This window comes from Colletes latitarsis, chromosome 6, assembly GCF_051014445.1.
Source record: "Colletes latitarsis isolate SP2378_abdomen chromosome 6, iyColLati1, whole genome shotgun sequence".
Taxonomy (NCBI): Eukaryota; Metazoa; Arthropoda; class Insecta; order Hymenoptera; family Colletidae; genus Colletes; species Colletes latitarsis.
This window is the reverse complement of record NC_135139.1, coordinates 26542431-26570365: the sequence shown is the minus strand read 5'-3', so window position 1 is coordinate 26570365 and position 27935 is coordinate 26542431. Positions and strand designations below refer to the sequence as shown.

The following is a 27935-nucleotide window of genomic DNA, read 5'->3' as shown; positions in this document are numbered from 1 at the left end:
CACCAACAGGTATCCAAGGGGATTACACACGGATCAAAATTAATAAAATCCTGTAAAAAGTTGAGTCCCGCGGTAATCAAGGTTGCCGGGCGTACTAAAACGATCAGAGATCCGCGGAGATACGCAGAATGCAAAGAATTCCTCGCTTTTCCCTGGCGTTTGCATCGACTTTATCTCACCCGTGGTGGGATTGTTTGGTAAAGGAACAAGGAAGGAATGCTTTATGGAAGCAGGTAGACAGTTACGGCGAAACTGTTCTCATTTCCTCGTACTTGGTGCGTTCGTTATTATCGAGAAGTTCAATTGTATATTAATTTCAAGCTATTACAATGTAAACAATATCAGACTCTTCTGAAATTTACCAGAATACTTGTGTCGTAGCATTCTCGATACATTCTTTGTTAAAGAGTTCGCGACTGGAGTTTTGCTAATTGTAAACCTTTTTTAATATCGTTTCTTGCTGTTGTTGAATATCAAAGCGCGTCACCGATCGGACTACGTAATCGTGTCCGATGCGATTCGCTTGTACGGGCGTTGAAATCTCCGCGAGAGCCGCGAAAAGAAGACGCGTTTCGTACTCGAGGAGAGCAAAAGGAGGGTCGAGACGCGGTGTTTGAGGAAAAATCGGTAGGGCTCCAGCCACGGTGAGGGTTTCGTGGTATCGAAGGGCGAGCAGATGCCAGATCACGTCGCGAGAAATAGGATTGAGCACCGCTGAAGGTAAAACACAGGTAATATACCTGCCCGGGGCTACGTCCATCCCCACCTGGGGTCCGGTTCTCTCTCCTTGGTCGGCTCTCGGCTTTTCTCCGAGGTGAGTCGCGCCGTTAGTGTCGTTGTCGTAGGAGAGAATGGTAGTAATGCGTATCGCGGCGTATCGCGCACCCTGAAGGACGTCGTCATCGTTCGAGTATACCTTCCTCTATCGGGGCCCCCGGTTCGTTTCGTGGCTTCGTCTTGGATCGTAATCGACGTCAACGAACGAGTCCCTCTCGCCGTACGGACCGATTCGTGAACGATTCGTGACCTGTTTCGTGCCGATCTTTTTTTCACGGATGCCCGTGAGTCTCGAAGACGACGACGACCTGTTGTTCATCAGTATCGTAGCTCGTTGCGGTGGTGCCGTGTAAGGTGAACGTAACGGAGACGGGAAAATCGTCAGAAAATAAAGAAGAAGAAGAAGAAGAGGAGGAGGATACACCAAGATGCCCTGTTCAGCAGTGACGCTGTCCCTCGCGACCATAACCGGTATCATTGCCACTGGCCTCCTGGCGATCGCCTTTTCCACGGACAACTGGCTCTACACCGAGGTCAAGCGCGCCCAAATCCAGGTTCGTAGGTCGATAAGACGCTCTTTCGACGATCTCAGCCTCGTTTCGGGACCGGAAAACCCACAGGCTGTCACATTGTGCCCGTTATTTCTTAGACACCATGTGTATCGTTCGTGTTGTTGCATTTATTTCCTTTTCGTTTGGTCGGTAGTGGTGGAATCGAGCCTCGATCGGTTCGGTACGCGAGGTATCGCTCGCGGTAATCGAGCCAGTACCCGTAGAAACAAACGTCTCGTTTCGCTATGTCATTGTCAAGTTTGATACTTGCCATAAGTGCGTACAGTCGGACGCAGAAATCTCAAGTGTACCGTAGCCCTTCGCTGTAGAAACATCGAAACAACGATTTCATGTATCGTGAGTATATAGTGAATAGATACAGTGACACTGGCTGAAAGATTTCTTTCTACAGTCCTGACCATGCTCCCAGTCCTTATCTACATCTGTTTATGTTACTTGGCTGATTTCGGCAGTCGTATCTGGTCTGATGTTTCAAGAAATTTACGACCTCGCTATAACGCGAAGGCTACAGTAAATTGTTTAAAAAAAGACGAAAATTTTAAGATGGATTAATACGGAATTTGCTTTAAGAAGGTGACATAGATTCCAAACAACCTTGCTGATAAATGATGCGTTTCTCGGAAGAAGAAATGAATTGCAAGGTCGAGGGTATTATACTTAGATAATAATATAGTTTTCAAGGATATACATAGTCGTGTATAGAAACATTATTCTTGCGCAAGAAACGGATTATGAGACATTTGGATTAGAAATAACTTATTTCTGATTTTTTACGGAAAGGATTCGTAGGAACGATCCAAGATATTTTCGTAGTAGAAAGACTGGTTTCCATGTATCGGTGATTGTGTCATCCCGGATATATTCAGTCGTTCGAATACGCAGCGAAGTTTCACGAATTCGACGCAGAACGCGATTATCGAGCTTGCAAAACGAAATACCGTCGAAAAAGATCGTTGGAAAATTGCATCGTCGGTTTTTAAAGTGGAAGAGACAACGTTGTTGAAATACGATTAATAACACGTTACACGGGCGAATTACGGTAAATTGTGTTGGAAAGTTCGTTGGTTGCATGGTTCGTGCACCGTTGCACGCGTGTTACTTCGATTTTCTAATTTCTTTAGTAAATATAGATCGTGAATTTATCCAACGGAATCGTTTTATAATCCCAAACTTGGTCGTACTGTATTTATTTACTAGAATTCTCTACGTTAAAAAGTGACAGCTCGACCAGCTGGTGGACGTTGAGAAGGAAACGAACGGTTCGATTAAACATTTCGGGGAAACGGTTCCACCGTTCGAGAAGCGTGGCCGGAAGTGGAATCTCCACGGGCTTCCGTCGTCCTTGGTACAGGTGAACGTTCCGGTCAAAGGTCAAGTACACCCCCGAGGGACCTTGAGAGTCTCCTCGGCGGAACAAGTTCTCACGAAGCTTTCGTGAAATATTTCACGAGGAAGCCGTGTTGCACTTACAGCGAACGATACCGTTCTTCCGTAACAGTTGGCAGGATGAGATCACCATTAATTCCGAGCGAGACATTTTCAAATATCGCCTCTTTGAGAATTATCGAGGGCTCAGGACGAATTGGAAATGATATTTATATTTTGGTAATTGAAATCAGTTGAAAGAACAGTTCCGTTCGGTTTCTACGTACATTGAAACGCGTGATTTAAGTCCTACACCTTTTAATCCCCTTCCACGTTCAGTGATTCAAGTCTCGAGGAATTCTCACTGAGATCAGGCCTTAATAAAGGATATATGATCGAGCTATCTCGCGCTAATCGCAATAGCTAACGAGAAAATGTAATTTCTCCGCGCGTAAGAGTTTAATTCACACGTGGAGTAAATCGTACGGTTGCGTTCGAGGCTGCTTTCAAAGAAACCACTAATTCCTCATCGCGAACAGTACGAATTTTTAGTAACAGAACTCTCGCGGTTCTTCGTCGAGTATTTCTCGATTGGAAGCGAACGTTTGACGAGCCATTCTTCGTACAGCCAGGCTGCTGGGCAGCGCGCAAAAATTCCAACATTTCTGGGTCACCGTGCACGACCCGACGATCCATCGATGACCGAGGAATTTCGATTTTACCTCGAATCGTTTCATTTCGGGCGTTCCTTGGTTCGATCTAGTCTCCGAAGCCTGCGGAACGATCGACATTCCGAGCCGCGCCCATTTTCAGCGCGTTGACTCGACAAGTTTTGTGTTTAACGTTCCAAGTACACGCACTGCGCACCGCGATCGTATGCACTCTCCTTTATGGCAATTGATTTTTCTCCTAAAGGTCCCGCGATTTCGTTGCGCACTGCTTTCCTTCGACTCTTTATTTGGGATGTCGAGGAAAAACGGTACAGTCGCTTTTGCAGCGAACTTTCTTGCCGAACGAACCGCCAAGTTTCGAACTTTGGTATTCGCGTCTTGGAATTAAAAATTTTCAATATTTTCTTTTACTTCGACATCTAAAAACCAGCCCAGTTCGCTTTAACGATTAATATCTTTTTAAAAATACGGCAAGATTTATGCGGCGGTTGGTCTCTGTTAGAGAAAAAAAAAAAAGAAAGTTTGAGAATTAGTATGGAGGCGAGCATGACGTACGTCGCTCTGTTATTTTCACGAGCGCGAGTCGTCCGGAGCGCCGCGTTTACCTTGGCGATCGCAGCCGGTGCGCACGGCATTAGAATAAAAATGTCGGCTGGCTCCCTCGTCGTCGTCGCCCGACCGGAGGATCCGTACAGTTATGTTACTTGCACCATCTCCTCCCCTCGTCTGTGAACGATTATACCTTTCCGATGTGTCTGTGCAACGCTGCAAACGAGTACCAGAGCCACGAGGTAGGACGAACCGTGTAATTCCTCGAGCGAGTTACGTTCTAGCGCCTCGTGTTCCGAACTTATTTGGCGCAGGAATCCCGTCGACCTTTGTACCCGTTTCCCTTTCATAATATTTTTTCTCCTTTTTTCCTTTCCGACAACCTTCGACCGTGTATGGACCGGCTACGATCTTCCGAGCGTTGCTCAACCGTCGATTCGCGCGCCCCAAATTCTCGACCAAGTCGAGCAGAGTTTCTTCCACGAACGACTAGGACGGTTATTAAAAGTTCCAAGGAACGATGATCGAGTTTCATAGATGCTCCAAGGTCGATCTTGGATGGTGTTTTGTTCCAGTTGGCTTGTTTCCCTTTTGCAATGCATTCTGCATATTTGATCTCTTTCGATCGTCGAGGTAGGAGCGGTTCGAAACGATCGTATATGTATATCATTCCTCCGTGTTCGTTTCATAAAATAAATACGTGAAATCCGTCGGGGCAATAAAAAGGAAAAAACCCGATGATCGCCAAGAGAACTCGGAGCAGCTGCAACAGGTTGTTGCACCCTCTTGGCACGAGAGCAACCGCGCGTTTTACGCGACGAAACAAAGGTGCAGAGCAGAATTTGAGAGTCCGAAAACCTTGAATCTCGAGAAGAAACCTTGGTTTTCGATGGTCGTCGCTATTCGCGTGCCAGTCACGCTTCGAAGCATGGATTAATGTGCGAAGAGTCTGCGACGGAATCGCTTGTGTAACTCGAACTTGGTCTCGTTTTTTACTAGTTTACGCTTCTATCTGGGAACATTAATTCCCACCTTCGACAGGTGGTTCGATATTTCGTTGGCCGTTTCTTGGATTCGCGTTGCTCAACAGTTTCGATGCCATTAGTCGATACACGAAACGGGAATTGCGATGTGCGTGGATTCTTTGACGATAAAAGGCTCGCTGTGACACGAATGTAGCTATTGCGAGATTCCCTGACCTCGGGAAGAACGCTTCGGTATCGGTTCTTGGGATTCGATCGTTCTAACGCGATCAACGTTCTGATCGTGTGACGAAAATTTTCGTTGAAATTCGTTATTAAAGGTATAAAGTGTCGCTAGTCGATTAATCGACTTTTGGGTGTTGAACGAGTATCGACCGCTAGTTAAAAATAGAAACGTTAAGAATTCAATGAATAGCGAAGAAAATCGGTATCGAAATTCGACGGAGGCATTTAAATGACACGGTGCGTTCGTATCTCCAAGCAGGCTCCAAGTCCGAACAAGAATGGCCGTTGCAAGGGTACCAGAAGAATTACAGGAACGATCGGAATGCCGTTTTCATCGTAAACCTTTAATCTTGCTACGTCGCGCTTTCGTTGTTGCGCAAATCGTTTGTCTCCTGGCCGGTTCGATCGTTGCTTGTCTATTTAAACGGTGGCCTCTCGGAAATTCGCGTCATGTATTTATCGCCCCCCTCCCTTCTCCGTCTGGAAATAATTTTAATAAATCGTTTCTCTTGGCGAAACGATCTCGCGCGTGGGTTAACACGTTCGCGAAACCCGATGGATCATTGTTCCAATGCTACGATAGTTGTAAGTTCTATCGTTCTTATTCGAAAATTCTATATTTAAGATGCGGTTTCGACGAATTTGTTTGCCTCGAGTGGTGACAATTGATTCTATCCATCGACGAGAACGGGAACAAGTTGAAAAGAGGAGAATTCTACGGCGTTGCACAAGCCGATTGCGGCCCGCATAATTCGTACGGGCGTATGTATTTATTGTGTCGACAACAGTCGGTGGAATTGCTGTCGTAAGGTATAATTGCACCTCCATTGAAGAAATCGTGACATAACCGGAAGATCGATTCAGGGCACGAATCATAAAGGAACAGGTAGCGCGCGACGCGTCCTTGCACCGACGTGTACACAGTTTCGTATTACGATACAAAGCAGATTCGCTGACGTTACGATTTCTTCCTGGCAAATTAATCTTTAATTAACGCGTCGTTGTCACTCGCAAGATTCCCAGAAAGAAACTTTTTATTCGATCGAAATGTAATCGTAAATGCGAGGAATACAGAAGGGTCGTTAATTTCTTTAATTGCTCGGAAAAGAAAGGTCGGTGCGTTCAAGGCTGAGCGAAGATTACGCGACTGGATTGCACAGTAATTGAAATTTTCCGAGGAAAATACGAAAATTACAGGCAGCTTCCGGCTATGTGATTCTTAAACATCCATAACAGGTGATTACTCGGGAGGAATGCTAGAAACAGCTGAGAAATTACATCCCCGAGCGTTTCTCTGTTGGACGAACGAAATTATATTCCCTGAAATAACGGGAACCTTCGTCCTGTGTCTGGAAGATGCGACAGGATAACTTGTCAGGAACTCGAGGAGAACGGACTGCGTGCGCCAAGCGATATAGACGCTAAATCTGGGGGGTAGCCTTCTATGAAACTAGATCTTAATGAAACGTTTTCATTAAACGCGGGCTAGCCTTGTCACGAAGAAAATATGGGTCTAAACAGACCCGAAATAACCTGTACGTTTCGATTTAATAGCAGTCGCAGGTGGAACTGTCGAATGATTAATGACGAAGGAAGATGCGTTTCAGTGGAAAGTTGTGCAATCGAGGAACGTAGAAGTTTATAATCAAATTGAAACCCGATAGTTGGTTCGCTGCGCAAGAGTGTTGAAAAATAGGAATGAAAGTTGCAACGCGTTCGACGCGTGCTCGAGGTTTACAAAACTGAAATGTGATTTAGGAACGAGTTTCGCGGTGAACGGTGTCGCGACGCCATTTTTACGTATTCGCCACGGATAATAATTATTCAGTTAACGAATCAGAAGGACATTGAACCGTGCTCGCCTTTTTTTAGAAATTTCTACTCCGAACTGCCGGTTGTCGCGAAGAATGATTTGAAAAGTCGTTAGTTTCCCGTAACAAAATTTTTCTCGATCGCAAAATTCCATTTCCAACGACAGCGATTAATTTACGAGCAGTCCTGTGGAGGTAAAAATAATAGAGCCTGTTTTATGTAATTTCTGAAACGCTAAATCGCAGAGTAAATACAGGATGTTCCAGCAATGGTGCAAAAGTAAACAAAAGTAAAGAAAAATAAACTGTTTCGCTCGACTGAATTTCATTTTTGTGGATCTGTAAATAGAGGAGGACGAGGCCGCCTGAGAAACAGTCGCGGTCTCGGGATCCAGATGCGACTAGTTCTCGGACAAATAGTTGACATTTTATCGCTGTTATCTCTTTAGCTTGCTCGCGTTCGTGTGTATCAGAGACGGAAGTGGGGGCAGAGAAAGCAAGTGAGATGCAATTAACACGGTAAAAGCAGTTCTAGGAAATGGTGGGAATAACTTCGTGACAACTTCTCAGACAACGCTATATTTATGTTCATATTTGCATTTACGAGCGCCTTAGGAGCTAATACTTGTAACGATTCTAATTATACGCTATATCGAGATCCGTTAAATCGAGACTTGCAATTAGCGTTTGGAGCATTGTATTCAACGATTACTGGGGCACTGTGTTTTCTAATACGAAAATAAAAATTTAGTTTAATTTTTCAAGCATCTTTCCTAAAATTGTATCGTTTTCCATCTGATAAATTCTTTCGAGGGATTAATAACACAAAAGACGTTTGGAACATTCTTGGGTAACGTAAAGATTCCTAGGAATGTAAATATGTCTTTGACTTGGTTTCTGTTATTTAGAATGGAGGGGAAAAAGTAAAGAAACGGAGTATATTTTCTGCTGGTGTTGCGAGTACGACATTTTTCGATTTATGCCAAGATCGTATCTTGGTTAACTTTTAAAATAAAACTCTACTGCCGATTACCGTCCCACGCATTGACGTATAATGGTTACGCGTTGCTGCCCACGCCAGCCATACTTTGCGCTTTATCATACGCAAGGTTGTTAACATCGCAAAACGCTATGCGCGTTTGTTCCTTCAGCCACGATACGAGTCTATAAATCGTCTGAAAATTATTTCACCAAATTCGGTATATTACACGATCCAGTACGTTCCACGAGTACAAGTAAAAGTTAACTATATTTGCAAGCAACTTGTCTCTCTGTTGTTTAAAATAACGCAAATATCGAAGGTCTATCTCCGCGCGAATATCCAAAAAATTAGAAGAGTAAAAGTACGGAGCAATTAACGCACTTTCATCGCGATATTAAGTTTCACCGGCGAAAAAGACGCGCCTAATTGCCGCGGGATCGTTTCACCGCGTGTTCGGAGTCCGTTGTGATCCATGGTCGGTTTATAATCGGGTGTTGACGACAATTGGCTCGTGGCAAAGGAGACGGAACACTCTTTCTATCCGCGACGCGTTTTCCTTTCTTATGTCAAAGAGATCGCCGCGGCTCTCGACGATGTTCCCGCGCTCTAGGCGAACCACGGTGGCGAAACAACGATGTGAAAGCAGATTGGAACGACCTGGACAGACCTCTTCGATGGGCCTTACCCGGGGCTCTTTCTTTTCTTTTACACGCGCGTGACAAACGATTAAGGACCGTACACCCGTTATACGCGCCGTCGAACGATTCACGTGTCGGAGCACGCGTGCATCGTTTCTGTCCTTCTTTCGCCGGTCGATCGGTTACACACCGTGTACCAACATACAGTAACGGACAAAAGTTTAACGAGGAAACCTCTCGAGGCGCAACATTTATTTATTTCGTCAGACTTTGCACGGTGGTAGACCTAATGGTATCTGGTTTTCGATCTCGACCATTTATCGTTGTTTCGATCCCCAAATATAATAATTGCTACTGACGTTCGTTCGAGCATAAGAATTATCCGACAGAAGTAACTGTATTCTTTGCGTCGCGTATTGTTTACGTTCTAAAAGTTGCCAAGTCGATAAAATGGCATTGCGATCGTTGGTATTCAGGATCTATAATATAGGTATTTTAAACTTTTGTCCTCCACTGTACCTACTTGTTGGCTAATTGCACAGGAAACGCGGTTCATTTCGTGGCGTTAAGAGGCATTTTCAATGCCATGAATTCCTGGGAAAGCGGACGCTACCATGATCGATTTGGAATTTTTCTTCCCATTTACTTTAACAAAAGAAAAAGTGCAGTTATAAAACTTATCGTCGACGTTTGTTACGCGACTAGACTATGTGGTTCTTTCGTTAATGCGCGATATCGCGATTTAAAGATTGCGCCTTGTTCTACAAATCGCTGCTAGCCTTATTCACTGGTGAAATTGATGTCGTTGAATTTAATACGCTGATCCGTTGCGAGATTGCGCGGATAGCGTAAAGCAATTTATATTTTTCGTACCGAAAAATCCACGATTGAAAAGGATCAGTGTTCCCGGTAAGAAACTATCGCCGGATTTGGTAGTTTTATAAGCGCAATTTGTACGCCACCGCGCGTGCAGCCAATAAAAGCGAGAAAGTAAGTTCAAAACCCGCGTTACAATGCAATCTGTTTAGCAACGAAAAGTAGGTAGATAGAAAGGAAGTTACATTATTTATGAAAGAGTTTCAGATAATTCCATTTCTCCACGAAAGTCGACCAAAATAAACACGGACAAAGTCTCTCGGAGCAAGATACGCAATCGCGGTTGCAAAAACGCGTCCGTAGATGGACGAGATATTAAAAATCGTGTAATCGCTGCACCGTCGTCGACGCTGGTCTATTATGTATTCTCTGAAAAGAATGTCGAGGGAGGCATGGGTGTTCGTCAAGGTTAAGAAGATCTTGCAACGCGCGAGTATTCACCGTCCAATTATCGTATTGTGATCAAGGAAAAACGTGGGACGCGGAATTTCTCAAGTTTCCTGCGCGATGAGCGCGGCTCTTTTGCATCCTCTCTTGAAATCGACGCACCTAACGTTTCAATTTTCAGAGAAACGACTGGGGAACAAAATTTCTTTTTTTATGGAACGTTTTGTACCCTTCACTTTTAATAATAACTATTTCTTTTATCGAATCTAGCGAGACATTCTGCTAAAACTTGAAATTTTCACGCTACCAAATCTATCAGGACCTTCGAGACTCGAAATATTCGAGTCTTTCGAGTGTTAGAAGTTGTTGAATCGCATTCGAATTTCCACTGTTTGCGACGCAGCGGCCATGAAACAGTGAAAACGGTTTGTTTCGACCGGAATCGGCCACGAGGGCGAACGCACGAGAATGCATGTTGCGTGCTATCGTTAGAACGTGGATTTTAAACGGTCCGTGAAAACTCTAGTCTTTTTCTATTTGTTCGCGCGATTCATACGGTCCAAGATTTCCCGCGCGACCTCGAGCTTATCGCACTTTCTACCGGGAGGCTGGAACAGAAAATCGCCGACGGACTTTCTACAAAATGGTCCGCTAGAAGTGTCCTGGAAATTGCTGTTGACGGTCTCTCTCGTTCCCCTTAAAAGGAGCTCGTCGACGAGAACTGTGATGCAAGTGGTTTTACGTCCAGGGACGCGATAGTGCTAGAGCGCGATCCATTTCCATCCGTTACAGAAACTTTAAATCGTTTGCACAACGCTACATATATGATCGTTAATATAATTTTACACAGGTTTCGTTTAGGTAACTGCAACCTGTTTTTCTCCTTTGTAACGTAACTGTATACCTGTTCATCCTTATTACACGGGTCATATATTATTTAATCCTTGAATTTCTATTGAATATAACTATGGCGCCGTAAAGACTTATTTGTGGGTCATCGACTCGTTTAACCGAACCGCCAAGACATTTTACTGGTATAAAATTAAAATATAGTTGCACTTGCAGAAGTCGTAGAAGAATGCCTTCTTAAAAATTTTAAACGTAATTCGTCCCATTTGCGCGACACGACCTGTTCATCCGCATACACCTGGTCGACTAGATTCACTTCCCGTTCGCGACTCTAGTACTATAAAATCGATATTGGTACTGTCTTTATCGCGACATTAATGCACGCAATTCCTTTACCGATCTTATCTCGTGTTGTGTACATTAATTCGCACATTCCTTTGATCCAATTACCTACATATTTTCATATCAATATTCTTTTATTCATGAAACAGTTTTTTTCTCCATAAGTGGATGCACGAATAGCCGTAACGTATGTGGTGTAGGGTAAAAAAAGAGGCCTGGAAAAAAATGTAGCACGCTCGGAGCTTGTAGATACTACTTATTCACGGTAGATTTAAGCAACGTCGTTGTCCTCGTTCCGCCACGTCGGCAATCTTCGAAAGAACAGTCGCGAATAATTAGCACGTTGCTCAACGATTCACGGTAAAGGGTCGATGACTAGCAGGAATCAATTAACACGAGCGTCAATTAAATTGATTAAAAATGGAAAATGAATTTTTAAAAAGAATCAACAAGGTATAAGGTGGACAAATTTTTCGGCGAAATTGAAATATTTCAAATCGTTCTAAAAAAATGATTTATAGTTGCACGGGTCAATTACAATCACTTTTGGTGATAATCCTACTCACTTTCATCATGCAAAGTTTCGCGATATTTGAGGTATCTTTAATAAGATATATTTAAAATTGAAGACTGCGTTTCACGGATCGAATGATGGGCATGGGAATAGACAGGCGAGTCAAAGAGAAACGCTGGTAAGAAAGGAAAAATAGAAACTAGTTTCCATGTCGGAGAGTGGCTGTAAAAGGATTCTCATACTTGGCCGACGATGCAGAAGAACGGTTTTGCTATCCATCGAGCTGATACGCCGGGCTGTCATAAGATCTGAAATTACATTTAATTTCGAGGGCGGCATGCGAGGTGCATCCTCGATCGCAAGAAAGTCCGGAACTTGAACCGATACGGTTGAGTAAACGCGCTCTCTAAGCCTCCTTCTGGGTTCGTTTCTTCAGGAAGCGACCGTACGCAGACAAGCTTGGAACTGAAAATTGGTAACACGCGTACCGTTTCCTTTCTTTCCGCAATTTCCTCTGCAATCGTGCACGGTTCAGGCCTCCGCGACACGCCTAATTCTCCAACAATAATATCGTTTCTATGTAATTTACCGTTGGCTCTGATCTTTCAAAAAAAGTTGTTGCTTTTTATTATTAGGCGGAACACGCGGCCCGAATGCGGTTTTCCGATTCGATCGCGGTATAGGTCGATTACCAGCGATAGATTGCTCCGACATTAGGAAACAGCGGCTTCCTGAAATCAGCCTGTAACGTTTCGCGTATAATTTCCATCAATTTATTCGCCAGTGTTTCACCAGCTCCTTTCGAAGACGTTCCGTCGGACGGGAACTCTGTTCCTTGAATTCGCGGTGCAGGGGAATCGAAATTCTTACTTTCTCACTTTCTAACGATCGTAAATATTGCCAGAAAGCGAACGACTCGCGCGCCTCATCTGCATGCGCTCGATTCGTTCTTTATTTCCTACTCCATTGACTCGGTGGATATCGATCGGTCGGAATGATTAATTAATAAAACCGTACCGGTTGCGTAAATACAAAAGGAAAGGGATCCTGGACAACGTGAATCACTCGGATAAATTGTTTCGTTGCAGCAATACGCAGCCAAGCATGCCGAGCAGAGCCACTTGGTGGAGCAAATGAACACGAAGTACTATTACTACACGAGGACGCAGGGTCTCTTCAGGATATGCTATCCCAAAGAACGACCTCCGACTGGTAAGCCGTAAAAATACTTTATTTTCCGTCGTTGGGCGATTCGACGTTGCTCGAGTGATATTTATGCACCAAAATGAATATATTATTTTCGTTACCCTCGAGGTTACGTTAATAGCTGTGCATAGCTGTACTTTGCATTTGCATCTAACGCCTGCTCGCGACTGTAATTTATTCTTTTCAATTCTAATACCTCCATGTTTATTATTATTATTATTCTTGAGAATAGACACAATGGAGTGATAAACTAACTAATGGTAGTTCGGGTTGAATATCTTGCTGATATTTTAGTTCTGTACAAGCTGGACAAATTGAACGTCTTCGTTGCTGCGTAGACGACCTCGAAAACCCAGAAACGATGACCTTGATAAAAAATGATCTTCCCATTAGCGTACTTTCTCCATCAAACCGAGCAACTTTCGTTCCTGCTACTTTTTCGCGAGTTGAAAAAGTATAGAATCAATCGGAATAGAAACTTCCAAGCAACAATTAAATTCACTATCGTAATCGATTAGGAGCACGATCAACTTTGTTAATTACACACCGCATGCAATTCTCCGTTCACTTTGGAAACATTTCACTGTTTCGCGATACCATCGAATTTTGTTTCGCAAAATCTCACTTTCGACGATTAACTGGCCGTTTAGACGATAGGTAGGTGTAATGTTTCAATCATAATCCTTCGCTGCGTTCGATATGCAAATGGACCACTGTGCTCGAAGTCGAATTGATCGGTCGTAAAGGGAGGTATGGAGATTTTTTGATAGACTAGCAGCGCGTCGAGATCCACGATTGGCGGCTGGAAGAGATTTCTCGCGAGTTCCCTGTTCCTCGGAGGCTCGTCCGAAGCCGGCCTTTACGAAACTTTCTACGTTACGATACTGTAATGTCGTGGGTTATTCGATCCAACGTAATAGGTTAAGAGTTTATAATCGACGGATCGGTTGCACGCAGTGGCCGGGAGAAAGGAAACATCTCGTGGCAGGAGATCCTCGCGAAATTGCTCGCGCACGCGATGGTCCAAGGAAACGTGACGTCTTCCGAGTTTCTAGGAGTTTGCTTTCATTTTTCTATCCGTGGACAACTCGAAACTAACCGCAGAACAATGCACGGATACTTGGAATATTTATTTACGCAAGAAACAAGAAACTAATAATGGCTGACAGTGGTCATCGTCATCCATCGACTCCATAAATTTCTTTTTTCTTGCGATTCGATTAAAACTAAGTGCATTTTAGATTCTTCGGACAGCGTAGAATTCTCGAACGATTCGACAAATGGAAAGTTCGTTTGCATAATAAAAGAAACCACGTTCGTGAAAGGGAGCCAAACGCAGAGTCGCGATAAACGCGATGCATTTTCCAGCGTTTTCCGCCAATAGTGAAAAATCAGGGATAATAAGAAAAAGCTAGATCGATCGTGCACGGTTCGTAAGGCTCGAGTACGTGGGATTTGAAACAATATCGCTGCGAGGCTCGCAGCAATCTTCTAATGTCCGGTGGAAAGTTTTGCTGTCGAGGATGTGTCTCTCTAATGGACGCAGCATTGAAATTCAGGGCTTCGTTCGCACAAACATACGGATATCGAGTTTACGAGCGACCGAGACAATTTACAGCGCAAAGACCTACCTAACTTCCGGCTGCTTGCGCGAAAGAGCTCTTACTCTCGGATACAGAGATATAGGGGGGTCTTCTATTGTAAACCGTCAAAAAAGTCGATTTTTTCCCCCCATTTTCTTAAAGGATATAGTCTTAGAAATGTACAGGGTGTTCGGCCACCCCTGGGAAAAATATTAATGGGAGATTCTAGAGGTAAAAATAAGACGAAAATCAAAAATATTCACACCTTCTCGAATTTTTTTCTAGAAAGTGGGTCGGATTTCGAGGGTATGTGTAATGACCAAAAATGATTGTAATTGACCCCCGTAACCGAAAATAATTTTTCCAGAACGATTTGAAACTTTTCAATTTCGCCGAAAAATTTAGGCACCTACCCCCTGTCGATTTTTCTTAAGAATTCGTTTTTGATTTCTAATAAATTTGGTTAGCGCTGTATGGAAAAGTTGTTTAGTACTTTTTTGTAGGTATCCATCAACTCTACTTCAGAAAAAAGTTTCACTGAAATATATTCACTGTTGTAGGAGTCAAGGAACAACTTTTCGACTATTTTTCGAATTTCTACATATTCTAAACACAGACTCTGTACTGACACTAATTTTGACTATTTCTCGTTGTAAAAATTTGCGAATATTACTGAAAGAATAAAATATCGGATAGTTTCTTTATAAAAAAAATCCGTTTTACAGTGAAAGAGCCTCTTAAGACGAAATTCTATAAAGGAACACCGGGGCGTAATGACGTTAATGGACTCGCGGAACTCGAATCGTGCAAGCGTTTCTGTCCTGGCTAAGAAATATAGTCCAGGATTCGAGAGACTACCGTTCGTTCGTTTCGCCTATCGCGAAACGTTCACTTACGCTTCTGGCCGCTCCGAAGCCTGAATAATTCTATGGGCCCATTATTCGAAAAGGTCCGGATTTTCTCACGATGAGAGACGCACGCATTTTCTAAACTTCACCGCTCCGTAACGGCGATTCCAGTTTGTCCGGAAGTCTCGAGTTTCACGAAGAACCTGTATCCTTTGGAGAAAGAACTGTCCTGCCGGTCGTAGAATCGAAGGTCCTAGCTAGAGTTACTACCGGTAGCTACTGTCGTTTCGCGTCTCATCTTTATCGGTCGCGATCGAATTCGAAGAAGGAAGAAATTGGTCGCGAACGAACGCAACAACGACGGACGAAACACCGGTGAATAGAAAGTACCGAGAGATTCTTGGGAATCGGAACAACTATGGGGACTTGTTCCCGTCGTTCGAGCGGAAAACAATCGAAATGATCGATACATCGTGTGCACCGTCTTGTACCGTTCTTCGACCGCAAGCTCCTTATCGGTTTCGACGTTCCGTTCGCTTCCGGCGTTCCGCTTCCGGCTCCCTGTTCGATTTATTTATCGTACGTGAGGGTCTCGATAAAAGGGGAGCTGGAAATTGATTTGCCGCTAAGAATCTAAGCAAAACCTAAACTGAATTTCGAACACCGACGTTACTAGCCTAATAATTGTTTGCAAGTTGCGCCTAATTTAATTTACCGCTGAAAACAGAGCCGCGCGAAGAATAATGAGGCGCAAATGTTTCAGGATGCACAGGATTAATTTCACGGTGGCTCTCTAACGCATTAGCGATTGAATTTAATGCAGATTCGAGGTCGACGCACCACGTTGCGGCGAAATATTCCCCGATATTCCCACCTTCGGGCAGAAATCGTCCTACAAAATGGAGGTCAGGAGCGCGTCGACCACCGAAGATGCGCGCGTGAAAAATTTGAAGAAACCAGTCAACGACCGGTTTCAGGGAATTTTTATTTTACTCCATATTTTTTTTTACGCGCGTACGTATGCGTATGGTTGCGCTCGTATCGGTGGTCCGATCGTAATTACGTCGGCGCGTCGACGAGAAAGAGGAACGACGTCCTACGATCGTCATGGTTCCTCATTCTGAATGGCGTGGCGATGCCGTCTTAACTGGTGTACAGTTAACCACGAGTCAACGATCTTGGCATGGCGCCTCGTTTAGGCGAAACTAGATTCGAAGAAGGTCGAGGAAACGACCGTCACCGACTGAATTTCAACCATTTGAAACGGTATGCGCGACTGCACATCCCTTAGCTCGAGTGGATGTGGAAAGCTTAATGAGATACTCGAGTTACGTGATGCAAGTGTCTCTGCCCACATTTCTTCGACGCTTCGTTCCACGGTGTAATTCATAACTATCGTTATTGTATATCGGAGTTTTCGTCTCTTTCGATCTATGTAATAATTTTCAGTAATTTTTCTCGCCTAATAGAGCAAGGCAATTTTATCCAACCCGTACAATATGCGTTGATACTTGAAACTTTACTTCTGCTCGCTTTAGGAAAATTTCTTTTAAAACGTTATCTAGTATCTGCTGATTATGAAAGTACCGTTGCATTTACCGTCGTTTACACTTATTATTACGCCAGTTTACCGTAGGCGTCGTTAATTAATTATTCATCTCCACTTACGTTCGCGGTTCTTTCATCTAAATAATGTTTCATCGCAGCAGAAATTTTCCTTTTCGTAGGTATTTCGTTCCGAAAGCTTCGAGTCCGTGCAATTTGGCAAAGAAAGTAAAATATCGAACGAGTCGACAAATATTTGTAGAAAGTCGTACGTTCCGTTTGCTCGAAGAAAAAATAGATTCCATTTATGGGACCGCGAATGGCCTTGAAATATTAACGCTTCCGCCCACAAACTGTGGAATTCCGAACGGGTCTCCTTTGGTCTCCCGTACTATATCGATCTTTTCGATTCATCGTACTTTCCGATATCTAGAACGGTCTGCTAATATCCAAGCAAATTCACAGACTCTGCAAGGCAAAGTCAAGGTCGCGATCGAGACTATTTGCACATTCAACTGTTCTTGAATGAGTTCGCCATCGAATGGAAAAGAAGAGTACCGAAAAAAAAGCCGAGAAGGTCGGCGAATTCCAATTAATTTGATCGTAGTTTTCTCTGTCGGGATTCCTGGAACGACAGGAAACCGTGAAAGCATCGCGACATTAATGCGACTTTTTCTTTTCACCGCGTGAAATGTCTTTCGAAAGTAGTATTTCGTAGATTAGGAATGGTTAAAAAGTACCGTTGGCCACGAAAGACGAGCTACACGTATGCCAGCCGGCTTTAAGTATGTACACTGTATGTGCACAGTTGCCGTACACTTTGCAGCCGGTGATAGTGCGTTGCATTCTGGGTCACGTGCTTTTCGATACGCGTGTGCACGATATGCCAGTGCCGTATAAAAAAAGGCCGACACCTTTTACAATCTAGCCAAGGCATTTCCTCGTTTCTTAAACACGCTTGGCTACTACGATTACCGACGAGTCCAAATGGCAAATCCGAACCGAAGCTCGCTAATGTTGCTCTAAAACTCCAAGTACAATGAATTTCGTCCGATTGGATCGATATGGTTTGCGTTTTACGACCGTCTAAGGTACAATTCTCATGGAGCGCGAAGAACCGAGCACCGGTTCGTTTTGCAACCGACTATTAGACACGTGCGCGTTCCTACTCGTTTTAATCCGTTGAAATTAGAACGTTTCCAGAGTGAATTTCCATCGGTGCGTGCGCCAATTAGTCGCCAAGAGCCGTGAAACTTCCTAAATTGGCTGCATCGATTTTCGCAATCGCACGAATCTTTGAATAACGCGCGCCAATTAAACGCACAGGGAGTAACTAATCTCTTGTTTTGGCGACTTGTTGCAGTTCAAACGTACCTAAGTCCGGTGGAGACGCACTGTATGAACATCAACTACTTCATTCCCGATGAAGAGAATCTGACCAAGAGCTTCTCCGACGACGCAATGACTCGACTTCGTACGTACAACGAATATCGTTCGAACGTTACAATCGAGTTTTTACGGATGTTATTTCAAGTTTTAATTCGATCGTTGTCTCTTCCAGACATGGGCAGATCGGTGATAGCTTTGTTTATAGTGGGATTCGTCGCGATCTTCACCGCCTTTTGGACGGGTGTGGTGGGTTGTTGGAAGAGATCGCCCGGGAACATCACGGCAACCGCAATTTTGATGCTGCTGGCGTGTCAGTACCATTTAGTATTAGTTATTTCTGATTTGAGAGACTTGTATCGCGTTTGTGAATGGAAAATCTGTCGAAAATCTAGGCCTCTTGAGCGCTAGTGCCATGGGACTCTGGCACGGAGTGGAATATTACGAAAAAGAAAAAATCGTCGGGGAAGAATACTACCAACAATGGAGCAACGTGAGTACTATTTGTTATTTGTTCGAAAATACTTATACGCACGCCTAAACGTTCGATTTCTAACGACCGACGCCGGTTAGAAACTTGCTTATATCACGGTACTTTGCGCCGATTATGGTCGTTTATTGACATTTTCGCTGGACACCGATCATATGGTTCTCCGAGCAATTATACAGTATTGAGATTAGTTACGTCATTGTTCGTGGATTTCCGGCGTCGGTGTTGTATCTATCAATGTGTGCATCAAGACGCGATAAGCGCTTGCAATTGCAACGGGCTTGTGTAATTTAGAAAGTTGCTGGTCACTTTAAATACCAGAAAACTTTTCTATCCCCTCGACGACGGGATCTCGAGCAAAGAATCTTGCTGAAACACAGTCCAAGACAGATTTAAGGAGTCGAACGTTGCCTCGTTAGGCTGCACTTTGTAACACGAGCAACTTGCATAGAAGCGATACAGTGTCTGCTCAAGCTTTATGTATTAACGTAATAGGTGTTCCAGAACAGGACTCTACAGGGGAAATTAAAACGTTTGTTCGCAGGATGCAAACTGCTAATACAAATGTTCCGCTATCACACTTTTCAGTCTAATCGGTCTCTTTCTAGGCTACTCAAAGTATCGAGAAGTAAACCGACTAGCCATAGATGTTGCAAACGTATTATTATTAAAACGTAGACGATATTGTCTCGTCTAGTTGGCGAGTAAACCAATTGCCATAGATGTTCGAAGGATGGAAACGAGTCGAGAAACGGGACGAGATGGAGAGCTATGAGTGTTTACAGATGGATTTGCCCGCAGGTTTTAAGGGACAACGCGGTGCAGTGGTACGGTTGGTCGTTTTACCTTGCCTGGCTGGGGGTGGCGACATGTTTAGGCACGATGACGCTGTTCCTGACCGCGGCATCCTGCCTCCGGCGGGAGCATGCTCGCGAACAGGCGCAGAACGTTCAGTACATCATGCCAGGTGACACGATAACCCTGAAACGATCGGACTAACTTCCCCCGTATCTCTTTTTTTTTTTCTCGGAACGCGGTTCCAGGTCCTGAAGGACAACTCACTAATCTCGTACGACTGGTCGTACGTGGTCGCTTGGGTCGGCGTCGGTTGGTCGTTGGTCAGCGCGATCTTGTTTAGCGCTGCGGCGATTTGCTTGAGGGGCGAGAGAATGCGCGAGGAGGCGATGAACATGCAGTACATCATGCCTGGTACATATTTAACACCTTTTGCTTTTGCCGCGGACGCGATACGTTCACGCAGACTCCTAACGATCGATTAAAATCGAGAAGATTTCAAACTGCACGGGTGTAACTCGATATCGTTCTTTTTAAATTAAACTTGGACCGAACGATCGTCGATTATTTTCGCGATAACGCGAAAAGGTCACGGTTCTCTCGTCCAGTACGAACGCGGTTTGATCGCGATTGTTCGAAGCGACGAGAAATTTGAATCGCAGCACGAGAAAAACGTTAATAAGTTAAAGATTCGTCGATTGCAAGAAAGGAGTCTGCTTGTACACCGTGTTCCACTAACTTTGATTCATGATTACTGGGTTGACCCCGAAAATGGCGTTCCACTAACTTGAATCAGTTTGGTGAATAAAAAAAAAAAAAAAAAAAAAAGTATCCAAAGAAAAATGAGTTGATACAGAGGTAACGTAATCGATAGTTCGGCAGACCGTAAAAATATGGATTATATAAAGTAGAAATCGGGTAAATAGTGATGTAAGAAAATAATAACGTACGATGGAATGCAACAAAAACGACTTTGAAGCATAATTGACGCATAATTAAATGTACGTTGAACTGAAACTTGCGTACATTTTTTCTTTTTAAATAACTAGCTTAGATTCGTGGCATCGTTAACACCGATACCTTGTTAACAAAGACATTTATTGCTTCTGTATCGACAAGTTAAGCATTGCATCATGGACTAGAGGATTGCTGATCCGTTATTAATAAAATACCAATAAGTTTCGCCTTTGAATATAGGCATCGGAATCCATTCATTATGAATTGAGTAATTATAGATTTAACAAACTAATCCGAATACCACACCACCAGGAAATGAGACGAAACATTGCTCGCTTGTTTAACATCTTAACTAGAGAAATTACTCCCGTACGAAAGTAATATTTTGTATATAAGATACTGGTCAATTTTAACGTCCGGATACCCATTAATTTAAGAGGGACCCCGCACGTTATTATAATAATAACGTCTTTAGATCGAGATCGACGGATGAAATCGATCGCCGGGTGTTATCAATGTCGTGGGAAGAAGAATGCTCGATCGTTTCTTCGCGAAACACTTACTCCTTCGGCTCACGCTCTGTTTCCATCGTGGATTAGAGCAATTTTGTCACGCTCCGCTCCTGGGGGAAACTTTCTAAATAGCACGATCTCTTTGGATGATCGATAATTCCGTTTTACATCCATTTTAAACGATACTTTATGTTCCATTCTTAGAAATATTACATGTTTTCTTTTCGTCGCGAAAGGAGGGCATCGTTCGAAGCTGTCTCGTAAATTGTATTTATACGTCGGGGATATTCTATTAATTCGGTTCTTGATTAAAGCAATCGCGTTAAATGGCTATTTCCTCCAGAAAAAAAATATCGAAAACCGGAAACCTCCGATGCTACGAGGTATCTACAGGTGCGTTTCAATGAGCCCCATGGAAAGCGACACACTTGCCTAATTTTACGCTCGATCCTACGACGCCTCTTATGCGAACGATCTCCGCGTTTGCGTATTCAACAGAGCGCACGGCCACCAACTGTTCAAAAACGCCGAAAAGCTGGCAAAAATTAGAAAACGCTACAACATTTTAAATGTTCCTAAAGATACCGTATTCTATAATTTTTTAAGTTAAATTGGTGATCAGCGATGGAAAAATTGCTTTATTTATCCAGCTTTATGGTATTTTCGAGCAAATTCGATTTACGTTCATCTGCGTAGAAACGAACATTGTTTTTGTCTGAAAAGAGAACGATCGTCTTCTCCATTGTCTCGAACGCCCACGGTGCATAGGCTTCGTTTTATTTTTAACTTGTCTCGCGCCACGTTATTGAATGGAACGATCGATCGCTAATTGCATTTACACGAGAGGCAATTATTGACGTCGAAGACCGCAATTATCGAGCGGTCAAAGTACGCGTTTGAATGTCAAGGAACCGAGTTCGCGTCGAAGCAATCGGATTTTGTCCTCGAATTCTTATCGCCTCGTAGGCGGAAACAATTACGTTCGAAACGAATACAAAGGCGAATTGAAATGCACGTTTCGCTTGGCAATTAGACCTAGGATATACGGAAGTGGTTCTTAGTCACCTGTTGTTATTACATGCTAATAGTGATCGGTCATTATCGACGAAACTCTTGGTTTGTTTTGCGTTAACGAACAACGAATTGTATAGGGTATCCCTGAATATTAAGTCGCGTACCACTTATTAGTGGTATTTGTGTAATAAGCAACCGTACAAAACAGACGTTACAGTCACAGTACGTCTTCCTACGCGCGTTTAAAGGCTAATTCGATTCACGAACGCTCAATTACAGTGCTCATTTCGTTCGAGTGGCCATACTTGCTACTTTTACAACACGATTCAACGAGAATTGGCGGGAAATATAAACAGAAAGTTCACGTGACCGACCGTGCTGCTGCCGCAGGCGAGTGGCTTGCTGCTCAGGGACGCCTTTTAGCGTCCCCTGCAAAGGGCCCTCGAATGAAGCATTAAATCCAATCGAAACGATTTGATCGTAAACTAAAAATTATATTCCAGTAAATAATACGACGGTCAGATTTGCAAATGTGATAAATTTATACACAAATTTTGGCAATTGGACGATTAATATCGATACGTTAAATTCTAACAGTTCAAACAGAAAATCAACGCGAAATATAGTTGCCCATACCTTAATATTTCATTAATAATATCATATTAATATGTAGGAATCTGGATATTACGTTTCGTCCTTGATCTGATCACGCGTCGTTCGCGTACAGCTGTTTATATTTCTTGCCAGTTCTCGTTGAACCGGGTATAACCTAAAGATGTGCATTTAGAGATTTAAACGGGGCACCCTATACATTTAACTTATTCTACGAATAACAATAGTCAAGTGACACACGCAGAAAGGATAATTACCCTCAGGCTAAGAACCATGCCACCGGAAGAAGGGTTCGATCTAACGTGTTTCGTTTGCGTTTTCAGTGTATCCTCAGAAACAACAGTACGCGTACGCCGGATACCCGGCACCTGCAGCGTATCCAGGACCATACTATCATGGATCGCAATACGGGCCGTATAATTATTGAAAGGAATCCACGTGATCGCGCGTCTATGGAGGAAAGAGTCTCGAGCGCGGACCATGTACGTGCTCGCAATGAACAAAATGGAATCTGGCAAACAACGTTTCCCAATGGACCGATACAAAAAAAAAAGAAAAAAATAAAAACAAAAAAAGAAGCAAAAACCAAGACTCGAAAGCTGATCGTAAATCCGAACCGATCTTGCGCGAAGAGAAAGTAAAAAAGTATGGAACAAGGACGATCTTGGGTCCCGCCCTAGATATAATTTATCATTTATCTTAGACTTAGCTACGTTACGGACATTCTGGTGCACACGCTGGCGGGTCCCACGATCGCCTACGATACGTTTCTCTTGCTGCAAGTATCCGTTCGACACGTGACCGTTCGAACCAGGATTCAGTTCGACTCACAAGAGACAGTTGCTCAAAAAGCGTATTTACCTTAGAACTGAGACGATCTTATAAAGGGGAGGGGGGATTCTGTAATTTGAGGTTCACGAGAGAAGGGGAGATATCTCGTTCAGAAACGAATCGATAGAGTCGAATAACGTTTGTTCTTTTTGGAAAATCGGTTTCGAAGAATTGTCGATTACGCGTGCACGTAATTCAAGTATCGACAAGAGTGATTGCATTACTTCAAGTTACGTTTCAGTATTCACCATTGCTTTCGTTCGTTGTGTATTCACGAATACGAGTATGGTTGTATCAAGTTTTTTGAAAACGATGTTTCATGTAAAAATATTTTACTGTTCATTTTGAACGAGATATCGTCTACTTTTTAATTGCACCACCAATTATGATATACCCTGTATATATATATTTTTCCAATCTAATATCTGTATTGTATTATCTTTCGTACGTGCTGACCGTGCTAGGACAATAATGATAGTAATGGTAATAATTATAATAATTGTGTTTTGTGCGTGGGAGAGTTATTTCATTGTTTGTTGCACTTTGGTGTTCAACATTCTAATCGTAATATCGTTGCGTCGAATTTCTGAACGTACCGTGTGATCAAGCAATCGTTAAACCGTCGATTTCGCGCAGACTCTTATTATCAAGTACCTTACTCTTTGCTTGACAATACTGCGTTAGAAAAAATGTTGTTTTATATGTTTACGTTTACATTAGGGGTCCGCCAGTTCGAAGATGAAAGCTACTTGATAGTACAGAGAAATCGATGTTCATCGATTAAACACCGAATAAGATTAGTGTTAGCAAATCAAGAGAAAAATTGCTCATGTTGAACGAAAACCATAGTGCAAACTTTCCTTTATCGATCATTCTAATCGTCGAGTGGAAATACCCGATCGAAGTCGTCAGAAAAATTCGGCAATATGGTGCAACACAAATATCCATTAGTCATAACAGATGTATGTAAATGATAGAAAGCGTAAAATGGATGCATCGATTCATTTGCAAATATCTCGTTTCATAACGACAATTCGCATCATTGACTCGCTAGACTTTCTAACGCATAAATTCTCCCTCTTTTTTTTTAATAATGTTCATTTGTAAGACTTCTTATTGCGATATCTTTACATAAGGTATTAAGAAGTAAAAGATAATTCAGTTACTTTATATATACATATTTCTTTGAACAAATAAATTAAATCGGACTCACTCTAACCTCTATAATCTGTCTTCCGTTCGTGCATAATTTCTCAATTCGTCGAAACAGCATTGTGTTAGAATAAGCAACCGAACACTAGGGAATGTAGTGTAAGTATAATTCTTTGTTTACGCAAACTTTATTTTTTATCGAACAGAACATTAAGAAAGTTATGTAAAGTTTAATGTTTTCAAAAATGAAACACCTAACCCTTTATGTACTATAAACAACACGACGTATCGTTAAAACATGATTAATATATTCGATACGTTACAAACGAGCAAATGATTTCCTTTCACTTACCCATTAGATGTAGATTCCGTTCAAGCTCTTTTGTTCCTCCTTTTGTTGGAAACCAGTCACTGTTCTGAAAATTAAATCGGTTTAATAGATCACGGTTTCTATGGATATTCAAATATTTAAATTCATTTCACGACTGAAAATCTATTTCGACGTACCAAATAAATAATGAAAGACAAGGAACACTTAATGCACCACTCGTACAACTAATTTTAACATTTGCAACCGTTACATGTTCGAAACATTTGAAAGAATAACGTTAGCCAACGACTACGCATCGTTCGTTACATTCGACCAATAGAAATCGAGTTTCTTTCCATCGATCACGTGGGCGTCGTTTCAAAATGGCGATGTCGATTTAAGAACTACAATGGGTTCTTCGCGGCATTCAGTTCGATACACGTTTGCCACGAGGCGTAAACATGTTCGATCTATTTCTCAAATTTTGTCTAGTCTTGGTTGGACCTCTTATAACTGATGTAAGAGCTCCAACGCAAACACGCTTCCAAGATGAAAAGGTACGTGATACGCATCAATTTGTATCATTTACTTTTTTTTAATCAAATACTTTCACTCGCTCTCGATGTATTCATCTTTTCTCATCTCCCGCGATACATGTGCCTCATTGACAATCATTCACATGCGTCGGTTACAGTCATGAAATGATTCCAGCACTACCACAAGCCAATTACACTGTCAACCAGTCAAATGCACAAATTGTCAGATTTGTCAAATGTCGGTCATATGGAAGAGATTTTAGATAACATATGCGTAGTGAGAATCGTTGGTACATCGGAACATGCGAGAGTAAAAAATGTAAGTGTCTACGTAATATTATGATGTTATATAAACGAATGGAATATTCTTACGTATTCAATTGCAATGAAAACTACAGGTTCTTGATGAAACTTTAAACATTTATTTCTCCTTATAGTACATTAAAAAATCCATGCAAGATCTTAATTGGACACTAGAATCTGATGTTTTTGAAGATCATACACCAACTTTTGGTACCTTGCAATTTGAAAATATAATTGCAAAGTTAAACCCTAATGCAAAAAGATATTTGGCACTGGCTTGCCATTATGACTCAAAATATAATGCAGAAAGGAATTTTGTAGGTGCCACGGACAGTGCAGTACCATGTGCTCAATTGATCAATTTAGCCAAAGTTATGAAAAACCATTTAGACTCGATAAAACAAGTAAGCAATGTTTGCAACAATTTTTAGTAAACATTCTACGATACAATTCTTTTATTTTCAGAATGATATTAGTTTGATGTTTATATTTTTTGATGGAGAAGAAGCTTTTAAAGAATGGGGACCTAAAGATTCAATCTACGGTGCAAGACATTTAGCCAAAGCTTGGTACAATAATTATACCGCTTATGAACACGGAGAAAATATTTCTGAACTGGATAAGATTGTAAGCATCCTTTAATTTTTATTAAATTTGAACGATTTTTAATTGTTTTTTGTTCGTTGCAGGACATATTGGTTCTTTTAGACTTAATAGGTTCACCAGATCCAACATTTTATAATTATTTTAGTAACACGGAAAAGTGGTATTCTTTATTAATGGCTATTGAAACTAAACTAACAAACTTACAAAAGTTTGAATCTTATTCTTACGGGCAACCTAAACAAAGATATTTTCAACAATATTCCATGGACAACAATATAGAGGATGATCACACTCCATTTTTACGAAGAGGTAGATATTGGTTTATGTATATTGCTAAATTCTATATACTGTATCTGTATTATGAAATGTTTGTTTCAGATGTTCCTATTTTGCATATTATACCATATCCTTTTCCAACGGTTTGGCATAAACCAAGCGATAATCGCGATAATATAGATTTAAAAACGGCGGAAAATATTAATAAAATATTAAGGATTTTTGTTGCTTCGTACTTACATATTAATATTTAATTATCGATTGGATAATGATTATTATTATGGTAGGCTTTATTTTACTCAGCAATGACCGAGTATTAAATGGAATTAAAATGTAACATGACAATATTTAAGAAGCTAATTTAAAAAATATCTGTACAAACGTTATACGAACGCTTAATATTACTTACGGATCAGTGTAATGTCAAGTTTTGTAATGTATGTGATTTTTGTAAGATAAATTATTTTTGATCAGCACAGGATCATGTTGATTGTGCTTGAAGTTTATATACACTAATGTGTACATATATCTGTTAAAGAATGGAAATATATGTATATTTTGTGGTATAATGTAAAATATTAGTCTTTTTGTTATAAATTAAATATATTTACTCTTCTATAGCAGTTTATAACTATAATTGCAAACACTTCCTTCGAACGAATGTGTAGAAATAAGGCTAACACGGGAGATTATACAGGAAATTGCTATGACACGTGACTTCCTGATACATGTTTAGAATACCAATTTAAACAAATGGCCGCGACAAATTTTCATAAGAAATCGTATTTTTCTAAACACCAATTGTGTCAGTATTCAAACGTTTCTTCGAATTGCATAACTCGTAACATTTTGTTAAATGTGACGTGTAATACGTTGGTTTAGACCCTTACGCACGTCGACGATCGTTTGTTTTACGCATTCACGTAAAATACGTATAGAAAGAAACTCCGTAAAAACTCCCGATCTCAAGTTACGACTTGTTTCAAACTACCGTGTACTATTTAGTCATGCATATCCATGAATCAATGCAAATTGTTAACGTATACTCTACTTGGAAATTGTTCTATTTAGAAGTAAAGATTCCTCGAAAAACGCGGTTGAATTCAAACTGTATTCGGTTACACGCATCATTGCGTTTGCTCAACGAAGAACGTTCGTCTTTAATTCGAGAAATAAGTAAAAAAAATGGTTCAAACGTTACGTACGAGTAATTTGCATCGCAGCTGACGATACACAAAAAGTTGTCAAATAACTTGATAGTTTCTTGGCGTGAACTGGCTAAGAAAATAAAATATTACAGAATATTATTTCTGCAAGGGCAACGGTAAGCTTAGCCATCGAATCGAGTGAAAGTGGGTATTCGATCGTAAAGTTTGGCAGGCCTGACCGAGGTCATTGTTCGTGCGGGCGCGTCCGAGTAGGCTTTCGACCC

General features: G+C 41.9%; 2 protein-coding genes across 4 annotated transcripts; both read left to right on the top strand.

The window, feature by feature from the left end:
- The first annotated feature begins 754 nt into the window (after positions 1 to 754).
- On the top strand, positions 755 to 24538 carry LOC143342566 (uncharacterized). 2 transcript variants are annotated; one of them, XM_076766598.1, is made up of 7 exons: positions 755 to 1331; positions 12630 to 12753; positions 18087 to 18197; positions 18285 to 18422; positions 18505 to 18602; positions 19401 to 19566; positions 22813 to 24538. In XM_076766598.1, the coding sequence occupies exons 1-7, from the start codon at positions 1206 to 1208 to the stop codon at positions 22914 to 22916; spliced, it is 867 nt and encodes a 288-aa protein (XP_076622713.1). In that variant the 5' UTR covers positions 755 to 1205; the 3' UTR covers positions 22917 to 24538. The 2 variants fall into 2 exon arrangements, with proteins under 2 accessions (XP_076622713.1, XP_076622712.1); XM_076766597.1 differs by lacking the exon at positions 19401 to 19566 and adding an exon at positions 19643 to 19808 and having other exon boundaries at positions 773 to 1331.
- Positions 24539 to 25147: 609 nt separating this feature from the next.
- Positions 25148 to 27123, top strand: LOC143342565 (glutaminyl-peptide cyclotransferase). Of its 2 annotated transcripts, none has more exons than XM_076766595.1 (6): positions 25148 to 25339; positions 25494 to 25637; positions 25756 to 26025; positions 26087 to 26248; positions 26311 to 26536; positions 26606 to 27123. In XM_076766595.1, the coding sequence occupies exons 1-6, from the start codon at positions 25244 to 25246 to the stop codon at positions 26755 to 26757; spliced, it is 1050 nt and encodes a 349-aa protein (XP_076622710.1). In that variant the 5' UTR covers positions 25148 to 25243; the 3' UTR covers positions 26758 to 27123. The 2 variants fall into 2 exon arrangements, with proteins under 2 accessions (XP_076622710.1, XP_076622711.1); XM_076766596.1 differs by having other exon boundaries at positions 25200 to 25339; positions 25477 to 25637.
- The last annotated feature ends 812 nt before the right edge of the window (positions 27124 to 27935 follow it).

Coding starts and splice junctions, on each gene's coding strand:
- LOC143342566 (XM_076766598.1), top strand. CDS start 1,206: ATGCCCTGTTCAGCAGTGACGCTGTCCCTCGCGACCATAACCGGTATC. Junction 12,754..18,086: donor CAAAGAACGACCTCCGACTG/GTAAGCCGTAAA, acceptor GACTTGTTGCAG/TTCAAACGTACCTAAGTCCG. Junction 19,567..22,812: donor CGTTCAGTACATCATGCCAG/GTGACACGATAA, acceptor TTGCGTTTTCAG/TGTATCCTCAGAAACAACAG.
- LOC143342565 (XM_076766595.1), top strand. CDS start 25,244: ATGTTCGATCTATTTCTCAAATTTTGTCTAGTCTTGGTTGGACCTCTT. Junction 25,638..25,755: donor AACATGCGAGAGTAAAAAAT/GTAAGTGTCTAC, acceptor TTCTCCTTATAG/TACATTAAAAAATCCATGCA. Junction 26,249..26,310: donor TTTCTGAACTGGATAAGATT/GTAAGCATCCTT, acceptor TGTTCGTTGCAG/GACATATTGGTTCTTTTAGA.